We start from the raw sequence: 16759 nt of genomic DNA on the forward strand, positions 1-16759 counted from the left end.
TGCTGGGTAGTCAGAGAGCCTCGCTGTAGGAGTGGAGCGATAACTGTCAGCGTCATCAGCACAGAAATGAAGATGTGACTGATACTGTTGGTATTCACTTTAAACAGCAGCGGACCAAAGACTGAGTCCTTCTGAACCTCTAGACATGTAGAGGTCTACAGCCCAGTCTGTCTATCCCAACAACCCGGGACCAGGACCAGGACCAGAGCTTCAGAGAGATCAGTAGAAACAGCAGGAGCCTGCTCTCAGTCACCAAAGACCCAATAACACCACCCATGACCTCTAAGGCAGCAAAACCCCACTGACAATCAGAAACAGACACTGACCGATCACTTTATTAGGTACACCTGTTCATCTGCCCATTAGGCCGATTTCTAATCAGCCAATCACATTCATTTATGGTACAGGGACAGTTTCTCCTAAGGGTTAGGGTTGTTCCAGCATCTCATCATGGCAGAGAAAAAAATCACTCATTCACACCTGAGAGGAAATTCAGACCTGGTTCCAAGGTTGATCCGGCCGTCAGAGCTGCGGTTTAGAAAGATCCTAAACACCAAGAAGGGTCCGGTCCAGATCCAGTCCAGTCTCAGCCACAGGAGAAACCGTCTTCTACAGTCCTGCTTCTCTCTCCACCGCCCCGTCAGAGCAGCAGGAACGTTCTCTGAACGCTGAACATTTCTTTAAAGACTGTCATGAAAATCTCAGAGGGACAGGAGGGCAGGCTCTTCTTCACTTCTGTTTCAGAGAGATCCTCAGACAGCCCGGCCTCGCCAAGACAAATGTTGTAAAGATTCTTCAAATGATGAACAATGTTTTTGGTCGTTAAATATCAAAAATAACTGCAGAGAAGTTATTCTCACTGTTCCTTAAACCGTGTCTTTGCTCAGACTCTGGTCCTCAGAAACATCAAGGCTGATAAAACCTGGACATCCAGCTGGAGACTTCTGTTTTTCATCTTCTAAACTCCTCATTTTCAATATTTTCAGCCTTCAAAATAAAAGCTCAAGGATCCTAAAGCAGTTCTTTTGGTCTTCTAGATGTTCAAAGATGTTTAAAAATGTAGACGTCCAGGTCAGATCCTGATTCTGCAGTCCTCTACGGGTCCCTCTGTACACCGCTGTCTGCCCATTTAACAAAGTAAAGCCTTCAGGCCTGAGAGAGACGCTGACACAGCTGCAGACTGGATGATGTTCAGGCTCAGGTGAGACTCACTGAAGAGAGAGAGAGTTTACCTGCCGCTCGCCCGACATTTAAATATAAAAGACTGGGAGGAGCTGGAGAGAAAGAGGGGGGAGTGAGAGAGTGAGAGAGGCCTCCTCTCAGATCCACCTGAAGACAAACAGTCAGTGAACAGGTTCAGGGTTTAAAGGTACAATACGTAGAATTTTCTCACTGAAATGTCTTAAGCAGTAAAACTGTGTAAATCCTGTTGGAGACATTCATGGCTGAGTAAAGATGCACTGATTGGATTAGGACTGATACAGGTTTATGTGTAACTCTCATGTTCTCCCGTGTTTGACCATGAAAATCCATCAGTTTGATGAAGAGGGGACGTCCTCTGCTGGGCCGACTGTGGCTGTAGAGTCGGTCGTCTCACACTTACGTAATAGACTGGACCAACAGGTAAACGTCTGCTGGAGACGCTGAGAACAGGGCTGACATCACTAACCAGCAGATGTTCAACAGTATCCACTGACTCCTATGTTAAACTCGTGTATCAGAGCATCCCTGGCTTCCCCTCTTGCATTAACTCAAATATTTCTACCAGTTATTTTTTGTTGTAGCGCCTCTATCCAGACACCCAGGGATGCTTGGATGCTGCCATCCATGGAAGTTGTAGACCAGTTCACCTAGACAGTGTAATCCATCGACCTGCTGAAGCTGAGATCAACCACAGTCTTGGGCTCGCCAGCTAAGGGGGTGTGGCATTTCAGAATCTGAGTCTTTGGGTCCTTGGTCCTCCCAGTCTTAGTAAACCCTTGTGAGGCTTGGATGTTGACTGATGGCCAGAGTCGCCGGCTGGACTTGTTTTTTGCTAGCATGGTTAGACTGTGTCTAATGCTGACGTGATCAGGATGGATACAGGAGCTGATCCTCTACAGGCACCTGGTACACTTTCCTGGCCTGATCAAGCTGGGTGCACCGGTCTTAGTGAGCTGGACCAGGCTAACTGTGAGCATCGTGGAGGGCTCAGCTGGGAGGATACCTGGAGAGATGGGGCATGGGCCTGGAGAAGGACCATCAGGAGGTCAGAGCAGTAGGACCAAGGTAGTGCTGAGCCAGCATCTGCTCCCATACCGGACCTGAAACCATGAAAGACAGAGCAGTAGGACCAAGGTAGTGCTGAGCCAGCATCTGCTCCCATACCGGACCTGAAACCATGAAAGACAGCGATCACTGTAGGAACTCTGGATGGTCAAAGGTCAAAGCTGGCTCATATGGAAGCATGGAGCTGCCGCTCTGCTGCTGTACCTCACTCATGGTAGCTGCTTCTGTCAGTGATGGACCAGGATTACTCTCTGACATAAACCCTGAGGTCTCCTCCAGCAGCAGAAAACAGAGGGAGGTTTCCTGCTGTGCTCACTAACCCTGGGCATTACAGAAACTGTTGTGGCCCTCAGGGGCCCCCTGCTGGCCTGGGGACCCAGGATCCTCCTGGGTCTGTTGACAGACGATACGTCTTTTTTATTTCCTTTGGGGACAATAACACATCCATCCATCCATCCATCCATCTAAACATCCATCCATCCATCTAAACATCCATCCATCCATCTAAACATCCATCCATCCATCTAAACATCCATCCATCTAAACATCCATCCATCCATCTAAACATCCATCCATCCATCTAAACATCCATCCATCCATCTAAACATCCATCCATCTAAACATCCATCCATCCATCTAAACATCCATCCATCCATCTAAACATCCATCCATCCATCTAAACATCCATCCATCCATCTAAACATCCATCCACCCATCTAAACATCCATCCATCCATCTAAACATCCATCCATCCATCCATCTAAACATCCATCCATCCATCTAAACATCCAGCCATCTAAACATCCATCCATCCATCTAAACATCCATCTATCCATCCATCCATCCATCTAAACATCCATCTATCCATCCATCCATCCATCTAAACATCCATCTATCCATCTAAACATCCATCCATCCATCTAAACATCCATCCATCCATCCATCTAAACATCCATCCATCCATCTAAACATCCATCCATCCATCCATCTAAACATCCATCCATCCATCTAAACATCCATCCATCCATCTAAACATCCATCCATCCATCTAAACATCCATCTATCCATCCATCCATCCATCTAAACATCCATCTATCCACCCATCCATCCATCTAAACATCCATCCATCCATCTAAACATCCATCCATCCATCTAAACATCCATCCACCCATCTAAACATCCATCCATCCATCTAAACATCCATCCATCCATCTAAACATCCATCCATCCATCTAAACATCCATCCATCCATGTAAACATCCATCCATCCATCTAAACATCCATCCACCCATCTAAACATCCATCCATCCATCTAAACATCCATCCATCCATCTAAACATCCATCCATCCATCCATCTAAACATCCATCCATCCATCTAAACATCCATCCATCCATCTAAACATCCATCCATCCATCTAAACATCCATCCATCCATGTAAACATCCATCCATCCATCTAAACATCCATCCATCCATCTAAACATCCATCCATCCATCTAAACATCCATCCATCCATCTAAACATCCATCCATCCATGTAAACATCCATCCACCCATCTAAACATCCATCCATCCATGTAAACATCCATCCACCCATCTAAACATCCATCCATCCATGTAAACATCCATCCACCCATCTAAACATCCATCCATCCATCTAAACATCCATCCACCCATCTAAACATCCATCCATCCATCTAAACATCCATCCATCCATGTAAACATCCATCCACCCATCTAAACATCCATCCATCCATCTAAACATCCATCCATCCCATCTAAACATCCATCCATCCATCTAAACATCCATCCATCCATCTAAACATCCATCCATCCGTCATGTTTGTGAACTGCTACAGTAAATAAATGTGAAATCATTGATATTTCTGTGTTTAAGTGTGAATGTCTCAGTCTGGCAGCTTTAGCTCCTCTGCCTGAATCTATTGATCTAATTACTCATTAATCGAACTATTGATCGTTAAAGTGTGGCTCAGCGTGGAGTCTGAGGAGTTAACGATCAGAAGTGTGATCAGAGAGAGAGATCAATCAGGAGATGAAGAAAGAGATAAAGAGGAGAAGAAGTGACTGATCCCTCTCTCTCTCCCTCAGGTGAGGGACGATCAGACGGAGGAATTCCCCAGGTGAAGCTCCGCCTCCTACCTGGCTGGGCCGTCCTCATCCTTCACGCTGACTCTCTCTCTGTGGTGAGTTTATTCTGTCAGGCTGATCAGTCTTTCAGTTACAGTTACATGGAGAGAAGCTAGCAGTTTCCATCTGTCCCCAGTCTTTATGCTAAGCTAGGCTAATCTCCAGCTCAATGAACACGAAGATTAAATATATTAAACTCTTTTAAAACTCTTCTAGACTCTTCTGTGAGGTGCTTGTGTGAGTCATTACTTGAGATTAAGATCATGAAGTCGTCACCATGAGCAGATTTATGACGTTAGACGGAGCCGTCGTCAGTCAGGGTTATGGCGAGCTTTGTGGTTGGATGTTAACTCAGACATGAAACGCTGGATCAGCTTTAATGTGGAGGATTCACATAAAACCTGAATAATCCAGGTCTAAACCTCACCATGGATCCAGTCCAGAAGCCAGAGCCTCCAACAAACAGGAACAGTTAAAAAAGGTCCATAAAGACTGGCTGTAGAGTGAGGAAAGACCTCAGACTCTCAGCTTTAACTCCATTTATTTATCTTTAAATGTTTGAAATTAACTTTTATCTTCTGGATTATCTTTCAGGTTTTCAAAGGTTGTTTTTATATTTGTAATGTTTTTGTGTATTTTATAAAGTATATCATTTCAGTTACCTGTTTTGGTAAGTAAAGGGTTAACTGATGTACATGACGGAGGGTGCGGAGGTTTAAACAGATTTATTGACTTACAGCGGTCTAAATAATCCCAGGATTTATGAGTGAAACTGAACCTCTCTGTGAGTTCATCTGGATCACGGCGATGACGTTGGCACGCCAACCGTCTGAGCTGGAAACTGACACCTGCTGTTACACTTTGGTTGGTTTCCATGACAGCGGCGTTTCAGGAGTCTGATATGTCTGAGCAGCAGGATGACCTTCAGTTACGACTGATAAAGGAGAATTATCTACTGAATAATGTTATAAAACAGGGACCGTAGGAAACCAGAGTAGGATCAGACGTTCAGCTATCCATCATTATGACTGGTGTTGGCAGGGCTAACGGCGTTGTCCAGGCTAACTTATTGGCTATGCTAACTGCATTGGCTAGGCTAATGATGTTGGCTGGGCTAATGGCGTTGGCTAGGCTAATGGCGTTAGCTTTTCTAACAGTGTTGGCTAGGCTAACGACGTTAGCTAGGCTAATGGCATTGTCTAGGCTAACGTTATTGTCTATGCTAACATCATTGGCTAGGCAAATGGCGTTGGATAGGCTAACAGTGGTGGCTAGGCTAACGGCGTTAGCTTTTCTAACAGCGTTGGCTAGGCTAACAGCGTTGGCTAGGCTAATGGCGTTGGCTGGGATCGGTGTCTGGGATCAGCTCGCTGTTCTGACAGGTGAGAGGACTATGAAATTTACCACGGTGTATGAGAGTAACCCAATAAAGTTTTATAAAATAAAGATGCATCAGTTTTAATGACAAATCTTAAAATGATATAACCTCGCATTTTAAAATCATAAAGTCATAATTTAGGAGGAAATTCTCAAACTGAGTTTAAAAAAACTTGAAACTGAAGAGGAAAAAGTTTTTAGTTTAAAAATTCATAAATTTGGATAAATAAACTCAAAGTTGATTTTTAGATTAATAAGTCGTAGATTTCTCTGAAAAACTTGATTTTAAAAAACTTTTTACGTCGAAAAATCAGAAGAAGCTCAAAATTCTTTCAGTTTTAAAATAAATGTCTGAGAAATGAAACACATTTTTGTTTGAAGTCTTAGATTTACTAAAAATAACTAACTTTATAGTTTTACTTATCTGAAATTTAAAGAGTCTTGATAATATTTTTATTTTCATAGTGGCCCTGCTAGGCCTCCATAGTTCTACCAGTGCTGCATGCTGACACGTGTTAGTGCTGTAGCCTCACAGAGAAAAGGTTCCTGCTTAAAAACATTTTGTTTCCATGCTCAAAGAGGATTTGGGGTTTAGTTCAGTCATGCTGTGCTACAAACAGGATCCCTGTGGGGTCAGCAGTACCAAACAGGATCCCTGTGGGGTCAGCAGTACCAAACAGGATCCCTGTGGGGTCAGCAGAACCAGACAGGATCCCTGTGGGGTCAGCAGTACCAAAGAGGATCCCTGTGGGGTCAGCAGTACCAAACAGGATCCCTGTGGGGTCAGCAGAACCAAACAGGATCCCTGTGGGGTCAGCAGTACCAAAGAGGATCCCTGTGGGGTCAGCAGAACCAAACAGGATCCCTGTGGGGTCAGCAGAACCAAACAGGATCCCTGTGGGGTCAGCAGTACCAAAGAGGATCCCTGAGGGGGTCAGCAGTACCAAAGAGGATCCCTGTGGGGTCAGCAGTACCAAAGAGGATCCCTGAGGGGGTCAGCAGAACCAAACAGGATCCCTGTGGGGTCAGCAGTACCAAAGAGGATCCCTGAGGGGGTCAGCAGTACCAAAGAGGATCCCTGTGGGGTCAGCAGTACCAAAGAGGATCCCTGTGGGGTCAGCAGAACCAAACAGGATCCCTGTGGGGTCAGCAGTACCAAAGAGGATCCCTGTGGTGTCAGCAGTACCAAAGAGGATCCCTGTGGGGTCAGCAGTACCAAAGAGGATCCCTGTGGGGTCAGCAGAACCAAACAGGATCCCTGTGGGGTCAGCAGTACCAAACAGGATCCCTGAGGGGGTCAGCAGTACCAAAGAGGATCCCTGTGGGGTCAGCAGAACCAAACAGGATCCCTGTGGGGTCAGCAGTACCAAAGAGGATCCCTGAGGGGGTCAGCAGTACCAAAGAGGATCCCTGTGGGGTCAGCAGAACCAAACAGGATCCCTGTGGGGTCAGCAGTACCAAAGAGGATCCCTGTGAGGTCAGCAGTACCAAAGAGGATCCCTGTGGGGTCAGCAGTACCAAAGAGGATCCCTGTGGGGTCAGCAGTACCAAAGAGGATCCCTGTGGGGTCAGCAGTACCTCAGAGAGATCTCATCCTCACCTGTTCCTCAGTTCACCTGTTTAAAGATGAATCTGTTAAAATACAGACACATTCATAGCCAGCATCCTCCTCACAGAGAGACTCTCCTGTGTGAAATAAACGTCTGTGTGAGAGTCAGAGTTCAGCACACTGAAGTTTCTCCTCCGGATCAAAAAGCCGCGATAAGATCTGGAAACATCGACCACGGCGAGAGAGCCCAGGACCGCCGGCATGGAGCTGAGAGACGATAAGATCTCTCTAAGTGTTTCTGAGGAGAAATAATCCAAACAGACACTTCCTGTTACCGGCTCCAGGTGAGTGATCATAGAGAGGACACCTGGAGACCAGGAGAGACCCAAACAGATCAGATACCAGAGCTCTGAGGCCTTACGGAACCTGGTCTGGAGTTTAAAGGGATGTGGGCGCAGAGAGTACCAGCTGCTCCAAGGAAAGAGCCAAGCCATAATTTAGATCAGGACTAAGAGCCGATCTCACTCAGGAATATGAGAGAGGATGGACCCAGACCTCAGACCCAGACCTGGTCTGTCTGCCTCATCAGGACTCATTAACCTTCCAGGGAAACAGTCTCTCTCAGTATGGATCTGTTCTCAAACCTACAGCAGCATAAATGAGCCCTCAGGGCTTCCGTACATCCCCACAGCAGTGTGTAACCATAATCTTGTTTTTCGGGCAGGTTGAGACAGGAAGCAGCTGAGATCACACACGTGTCACCTGACACAGGTACGCCCTCCTCGTTCTCAGTTCTAAGAGCTCACTGAGGCAGACACAGAGCGGTGTTTCCCCCCTCTGATGGATGCTTGTATGGACTACATTACCCATGAGCCTCCGCTGCTGCTGCTCAAACACTTTAAACTGTGTAACTGGCTTTAGCACAAACATATCCAGAAATCAAAATAAACATAGATCATGCAAAAGGTCACCGCCCCAACGAAACAACATTGACCTTCTGGTCCGTTCTGTTCCTTTAAGATCAACGAGGAGCTTCTCTGTCATGATCCACGAGTGCAACATGGCAGGGAGCCACTCAGTCTGTAGTCCCGATAGGGTATTAGGAAACCCAGGTGACTCAGTTTTCAATGAATCTGCTTTGACATCTAAAGTCTATTACGATTTTAAACAATGACATCATCTTCAAAGGCAAGGATGGAATGTTTCTCAAGTTAAATTACATTTCTCTAAAGCCAAATAAAATTTAAATAATGATTCTCTAAAGCCAAATAAAATTTAAATAATGACATCATCTTCAAAGGCAGGGATGGAATGTTTCTCAAGTTAAATTACATTTCTCTAAAGCCAAATAACATTTAAATAATGACATCATCTTCAAAGGCAGGGATGGAATGTTTCTCAAGTTAAATTACATTTCTCTAAAGCCAAATAAAATTTAAATAATGACATCATCTTCAAAGGCAAGGATGGAATGTTTCTCAAGTTAAATTACATTTCTCTAAAGCCAAATAACATTTAAATAATGACATCATCTTCAAAGGCAGGGATGGAATGTTTCTCAAGTTAAATTACATTTCTCTAAAGCCAAATAACATTTAAATAATGACATCATCTTCAAAGGCAGGGATGGAATGTTTCTCAAGTTAAATTACATTTCTCTAAAGCCAAATAACATTTAAATAATGACATCATCTTCAAAGGCAGGGATGGAATGTTTCTCAAGTTAAATTACATTTCTCTAAAGCCAAATAAAATTTAAATAATGACATCATCTTCAAAGGCAGGGATGGAATGTTTCTCAAGTTAAATTACATTTCTCTAAAGCCAAATAACATTTAAATAATGACATCATCTTCAAAGGCAGGGATGGAATGTTTCTCAAGTTAAATTACATTTCTCTAAAGCCAAATAAAATTTAAATAATGACATCATCTTCAAAGGAAGGATGTAACGTTTCTCAAGTTTGATGACATCTTTATAAAGCCAAATAATATTTTAAAAAATGACATCATCTTCAAAGGCAAGGATGGAATGTTTCTCGAGATTGATAAGATCTAAAGCCAAATAAACTTCAAAAGATGCCATCATCAAACTGGGGATGTTGTGTTGTCCCCCTGCTCTTTCTTCTAAATAGTAGGTCATAGTCGACAACTTTTGGAGCTGGAGAGGAGCTCGTCACCAGCTCCATCTTCTTTCCAAAGAGTTTTGTCAACTTAGGGAAAGATTGTTGGTTCATCTGTTCTAATAGTGATAGAGAGATGAATGTTTATCTTTTAATAACTTGCACCTAATTGAGATAAATGTTGAAGGCCCTCATTCTGGTCCTTACCCCGAGCCTTTATCACTGAAACGGCCCCTGGATGTGGTCGACTGATACTTTAGAACCATGAATCAGAGAATACTGCAGTGGTTTTAACCATAACGGTATTTTATGAATATTGTAGTCGTATTTTTCTTTAGTAAAGACCAAAAAGACACTCAGTTGTCTGTTCTTCTTCCCTCGGTTTATTTAACAAAGTATTTTCAAACTACAGACTGTAATCAAACTCATCTCCATCATCAAACCCCCAGCTTCTTCTTCTTCTTAAAAACCTAAAAGCAGCCGGAGCCTGTCTGAGCACGCTCCGATCCTGATGAAGATGATCGCCGCCCTCGCCGTCGTCCATTGAGAAGAGATAAAGTGCATAAAGTCCAAGCAAGAGAAGCCGGGCAGCTTCTGCTTCAGCTGACGGAGAATCTGAACAAATATTTTCCACGAAAACGTCACAGAAGAAGAAGATCAGCCTGGAGACGGACTGTTGGTCAGTACCTGTCAATGAATACGCTGGAAACATTCAGAGAAACGGTGGAGCTGCAGAGGAACTCCCACCTCCTTCAAGAATGCTCAGATATTTGTCTGAGATTTCCTCTGATAAAAAGCGAGGAATTGTCCAATTACTGCGGGTCAAAGACTTCTGTTCTTGTTGCCTTTGAAGTGAAGCACGTATCAGGATCATTTGCTGTTAACTAGAATTAAACAGAGGTTTAGAAATTCAGGTTTAATTTAGTAAAAAACTCATGACTACTGTTAAGAACTAACTTTGTTCTGTCTGGGTTTAAACATTAGGATTTTTATGAACTTCAGGGTTTTTTCTTGATGAAATCATTGCAGAGAAATGTTTAGATTTTTAAATAGTAAACGTCTTTCCTTTCTCAGCAGAAATGTAACACCATATAGTTGATGGATTGTCCAGATTCACGACTTTGGACTGAGAGGAAAACGTTTTCTATTCACCTCTCTGATTTAGGAGCAGCTCTCCACACTGCATCTGCTAATGGGACTCAGGATGATCACACCATCTCAGAGCTGATTTCTCCTTCTGCTGGCATTTTCTTAAAATTCAAAGGTTTGTAAAAGGCTGTTTTGATCCAGACTTCTGATTGGCTCCTGCCGTCTGTCCATCAGCTCATTGGTCAGTCTGTCTCTCAGCGCTGTGCCTGTATGTGTGCCTGGCTGGTGTCCATCATTCATCAATCGTTCGATCATGTCTGCTATCAGAGGGTAAAGATGGTGGAGGAGGATGGAGCGTTTCTCTAACACACACACATGCAGAGTGCTGGGCTCGTCGCAGCCTGATGACATCATCTCTAGAGGCCCAGAGACTTTCTGACGATCTTCTGGGCCAGTTTGTAGAACTGCTCTCTGTCCTCACGCCACATTTTAGACGCGTCCACGTTAGCGCCGCTCTCATCATTAGGCTCTGAGAGGGAGACAGGAGAGGAGAATAGGACATAAGGAGAGGATACAAGGAGAGGAGAATAGGAGATAAGGAGAGGATACAAGGAGAGGAGATGAGGGGACAAGGAGATAAGGAGAGGAGACCACAAGAGGAGATGAGGGGACAAGGAGATAAGGAGAGGAGACCACAAGAGGAGATGAGGGGACAAGGAGATAAGAAGAGGATACAAGGAGAGGAGATGAGTGGACAAGGAGAGGAGACAAGGAGAGGAGATAAGGGTACAAGGAGATAAGGAGAGGATACACGGAGAGGAGACGAGGGGACAAGGTGACCACAACAGACCAGGTCTATGTTGGTCCACTGTAACATGTGACCACCATGACCAGGTCTACGCTGGTCCACTGTAACATGTGACCACCATAGACCAGGTCTATGCTGGTCCACTGTAACATGTGACCACCATAGACCAGGTCTATGCTGGTCCACTGTAACATGTGACCTGTGTGTTTTATAATGATGTAATAATGAAATCCTCCATGTCACCTGCCAGCATGCTGACCACAGACAGCAGGATCTTCTCCACACTCTGAACTGGACTCCACCTCTCAGCGCTGCTCTCATAACCCATGGGATCGTCTCCAGGAGCGTGGAGGATGGAGATACAGACCCGACCATCGGGATAGACTGGAGAGGAAGAGGACGGTGTTAGACACATGGAGCTCTCAGTGTCAGTGCCGTACCAAAGTTCTTCTGCTCCCAGACATTCATACTTATACTGACATATCATCAGCTGTTAGCTAGGCCTGGGCAATGTGGCCTAAAAACCAGAGCACGTCATTCTTCTGGCCTTTGACGTTTACGATATTATATCGCTGTATTACAAAACTAAACAGAGATGACACTTTTAAATCCAAATCTAACAGTTATAAACCCCATTCTCCCCTTAAAATAAGCCTTTGATGGCATCCTCAATTTACACTATATTGCCAAAAGTATTCGCTCACCTGCCTTGACTGGCATGTGAACTTCAGTGACATCCCGTTCCTAATCCAGAGGGTTTAATCTGACGTGGGTCCACCCTTTGCAGCTATAACAGCTTCAACTCTTCTGGGAAGGCTTTCCACAAGGTTTAGGAGTGTGTTTATGGGAATTTTTGACCATTCTTCCTGAAGCGCATTTGTGAGGTCACACACTGATGTTGGACCAGAAGGCCTGGCTCTCAGTCTCCGCTCTAATTCATCCCAAAGGTGTTCTATGGGGTTGAGGTCAGGACTCTGTGCAGGCCAGTCAAGTTGATCCACACCAAACTCTCTCCTCCATGTCTTTATGGACCTTGCTTTGTGCACTGGTGCACAGTCATGTTGGAACAGGAAGGGGCCATCCCCAAACTGTTCCCACAAAGTTGGGAGCATGGAATTGTCCAGAATCTCTTGGTATGCTGAAGCATTCAGAGTTCCTTTGACTGGAACTAAGGGGCCAAGCCCAGCTCCTGAAGAACAAGCCCACACCATAATCCCCCCTCCACCAAACTTTACACTTGGCACAGTGCAGTCAGACAAGAACTGTTCTCCTGGCAACCTCCAAACCCAGACTCATCCATCGGATTGCCAGATGGAGAAGCGTGATTGGTCACTCCGGAGAAGGCATCTCCACTGCTCTAGAGTCCAGTGGCGGCGTGCTTTACACCACTGCATCCATGCTTTGCATTGCACTTGGTGATGTATGGCTTGGATGCAGCTGTTACCATGGAAACCCATCCATGAAGCTCTCTACCACTGTTCTTGAGCTAATCTGAAGGCCACATGAAGTTTGGAGGTCTGTAGCCATTGACTCTGCAGAAAGTTGGCGTCCTCTGGTCACTATGACCTCAGCATCCTCTGACCCCGCCCCGTCATTTTACGTGGCCTACCACTTGGTGGCTGAGTTGCTGTGGTTCCCAGTGGCTTCCACTTTGTTCTAATACCACTGACAGCTGACTGTGGAATATTTAGGAGCCAGGAAGTTTCACCACTGGACTTGTTGCACAGGTGGCATCCTATCACAGTACCACGCTGGAATTCACTGAGCTCCTGAGAGCGAGCCATTCTTTCACTGATGTTTGTAGAAACAGTCTGCATGCCTAGGTGATGATTTTATACACCTGTGGACATGGAAGTGATTGGAACACCTGATTTACATTATTTGGATGGGTGAGTGAATACTTTTGGCAATATAGTGTATGTCTGAGCACAGAAAAAACGTGTTTGTTGTAAATGTCTCTCTATGTTTACTTCTTTCTAACTGTGCTCCATGTTTGCTCCATGCTCTCCTTCCTGCTGAGGCGGTTCAGCTGCTGATGACTAGAGCACATTTATAAAAGCTTTTCAGACAAATAACAGCCACAGACTTTTATTGTGAAGAGCTTAATAGTAGCGTGTTTAGCATTGATTTAGCTTAGCTTTGGCTGTCATACCAGTGAGTTTATGCAGCTAGTTTACAGCAGCTTCTCTGACCTCCTTTACTGTCACAACCTGGATCTTTGAATCACCGTGGACTTAGAAAAGAAAGTCAGAAGTTAAAACTCCATGTTTAAAATGGCTGTTTAACCTGAGAGGAGAAAGAACTGTCTGAACTGTACATCTGGTCAATGTCTCTGTAATCTAAACAATAAAGAGTACAGGACCCAACACGGAGCCCTGAGGAACTCCAGTACTCTATTTTACACACTTAAGTTGAGAAAGCGTCTCATTTTTTTTGGTATCACGTCTGAAAGCCAGAGGTGGAAGGAGATTAATCCCACTGAATATCAGACTTTTAATCCTCTCAATCCTCTGGCAGCATCCAGAGCTTTCAACCATAAAATAAAACTTACTGCAGCGTTGCTCTAAACCGGTCTAGTGTGGACCCACCTCTCCTTTACCTCCCAGATTTATTACATTTTTAGTGAGAACTGAGCGTTCTAATGAGAAATGGTTCTATTTGGACTAGGGCTGGGAAATTAATCGAAAATTAGATTAGATTGCAATTTAGCCTCTGGCTTCTGCAATTTTCAAACTGCAGAAGGTGCAATATTTCTATAACCTGAAATTTGTGTCAAAATACCAGATTAAAACTTTTTTGCAGCAGCAGAAATGTTTTACATATCATGCATCATCCACAGATAATCTTTTTAGAATAGTCTACAATAATCCTTTTTGTATATTTTTCTTATTAAATATGGGAATGACAAAATTATGACTCCCTTCAATACATCAATGTCTATTCAATTTGCAATATGAGTCAAAATCATCACAATGATATATTTTAAAAAAAATACTTAGCTCCAGTTTTATCTAATATTATGTTGGCTATAACATAGAATTATTTATTGCTTGTGTTTGTTGGTAAAAAAAAACAAACAAAAAAAACAACACAAGGTACTTGAGAAATAATCGCGTATCAAATTGCAATTGGATTGTTTTCCCAAATTGTTCAGCCCTAATTTGGACCTGACAGGAGAAAGAGATGAAGACAGGTCCTTCAAAATAAAAGCCCATCGTAGACTTTCCAGGTACAGATCAGGGACCCACTGAAAATGGCTTATGACCCACTTTTGGGTCCTGAGCCACCACTTGAGAATCAAGGGTTTTTCACTAAATAATCTGTAATTTGGATGGTTTTAGTGTCTGGATTAGAAAAGCTAAAGAGTCTGATGAATAAAAATATAACCTCAGTCTCATAAAAGGGACCAGAGCTGGACCTGAGGAGGAGGGGATCTGTGTGTGCTGCTTCTTCTTCATGGGTTTTATCTGCTCTAAAGGGGACCAGAGCTGGACCTGAGGAGGAGAGGATCTGTGTGTGCTGCTTCTTCTTCATGGGTTTTATCTGCTCTAAAGGGGACCAGAGCTGGACCTGAGGAGGAGGGGATCTGTGTGTGCTGCTTCTTCTTCATGGGTTTTATCTGCTCTAAAGGGGACCAGAGCTGGACCTGAGGAGGAGAGGATCTGTGTGTGCTGCTTCTTCTTCATGGGTTTTATCTGCTCTAAAGGGGACCAGAGCTGGACCTGAGGAGGAGGGGATCTGTGTGTGCTGCTTCTTCTTCATGGGTTTTATCTGCTGTTTGTTGATGAAGGATCAGATGATACAGTTACAGCAGGAAGTTCAGCCCAGGGCCACGCTAGTCTGAGAGTCTGCCTGATAATGATGATGATGGTGATGGTGATGAGGGGTCATACGGTCCTGTCCTCTAATCAGGACGAAGCGTGCTCAGACCGACTCCCTGCTGTGACATCATGGCTAAGTCCACTAATCAGAGCACAAATGACAGCATGCTAACGACATGCTAACAGCATGCTAACCGCAGCAGAGCAGAGGGACACGCTGGGACTCGTCTGATGGAGCTTTAGAGACAAACGCGGCGTGTCAGCAGGTCAGCATTCAAACAGCACAGCGGTAAAACCACATCTGGAAAATCGGCGTCCCCACCCTGGAATAAACGGACACCGCCAAAAACTCTCAACACTGTTCCTGGGGCTTTAGCCTTTAACTGACAGGACAGCCGAAGAGAGACCAGAACGGGGGGGGGGGGGGGAAAATAACCCAAACATGCACCAAGACCGGGACTCGACCCCGTGATCAGCACTTCCAGGACTACAGCCCGACTCCTCGGGCACTCAAACCCACTGAGTCAAACTGGCAAACCGTTTCCTTATAGCTTCAGTGAAATGTCCTCAAGAGGCCTCTGCAGTGATGAAGCTCAGTCATCTTCATCTCTGGGTCTAAGAGACCTTTTTTTCTTCTTTACATTACAGTTATTATTCTTGGTGTTAGATTTGATGAGAAAAGTTTAAGGGATTTGCTTGAACTGCTGGGATAATTTGCTGTTTGGATATTTTAGGGAATTTGCTTGGAAGTTTCGAGGATATTGAATATTTCAGAATGTTTTTTGTTTGTGTGGTTGGGTTTTTCTTTTTTTTGTGGCATTTTCAGGGAAAATGGGTAATTTATTTTCAAATTTTGGAGGAACTGGATTGGGAATTTGGGTTTTTGTCCTTTGAAATCTTAAAAAAATCAAGGTTTTTTTTTATGTTTCCATCATTTTCATGGAATCTTAGAGAATGTTTCTGAACATTTCCATATGTGCCAAGAAATTTCAGGGGGGATTTGCTTTTATATTTGGGGAATTTGCTTGAAATTTTTCATGAATGTGTGAGGAATTTGGTGGGAATTTTTTATTGGAATTTTAAAGGTTTATGAGGAAGTTTCACTGAAAGATTTGAGGACTACCTAAAGAAATATTTGGGTACTTTTTATGAGATACTTTGAAAATATGTTAAAGAATTTTCAGAGAAGTTTTAGTTTTTTTTTCTTTTATGGAATTTGGGTGGAATGCCCTCTCCAGGTTGTGAATGAGATCCTGCCCCAAGTGGAGGAGTTCAAGTATCTCGGGGGTCTTGTTCACGAGTGAAGAATGGAGCGGGAGATCGACAGGCGGATCGGTGCGGCGTCAGCAGTGATGCGGTCTCTGCATCGGTCTGTCATGGTGAAGAAAGAGCTGAGTGGAAAGGCGAAGCTCTCGATTTACCGGTCGATCTACGCTCCTACCCTCGCCTATGGTCACGAGCTGTGGGTTGTGACCGAAACAACGAGATTATGGATACAGGCGGCCGAAATGAGTTTCCTCTGCAGGGTGTCTGGGCTCTCCCTTAGAGATAGGGTGAGAAGCTTGGCCATCTGGGAGA

The 16759-nt window shown here is 44.3% G+C and overlaps 1 protein-coding gene across 1 annotated transcript in view; it reads right to left on the minus strand.

The window, feature by feature from the left end:
• Positions 1-9836: 9836 nt before the first annotated feature.
• ube2g2 (ubiquitin-conjugating enzyme E2G 2 (UBC7 homolog, yeast)) overlaps positions 9837-16759 on the minus strand; it is a 28714-nt gene continuing 21791 nt past the window's right edge. Inside the window, exons 5-6 of the mRNA XM_041807607.1 lie at positions 11604-11744; positions 9837-11081 (exon numbers count right to left, since the gene is read on the minus strand). Coding sequence (XP_041663541.1) covers positions 10969-11081; positions 11604-11744 — 254 coding nt within the window. The 3' untranslated portion in view covers positions 9837-10968. The remainder of the gene's footprint in view (positions 11082-11603; positions 11745-16759) is intronic.

Source organism: Cheilinus undulatus, linkage group 15 (genome assembly GCF_018320785.1).
Source record: "Cheilinus undulatus linkage group 15, ASM1832078v1, whole genome shotgun sequence".
NCBI classification, from domain to species: Eukaryota; Metazoa; Chordata; class Actinopteri; order Labriformes; family Labridae; genus Cheilinus; species Cheilinus undulatus.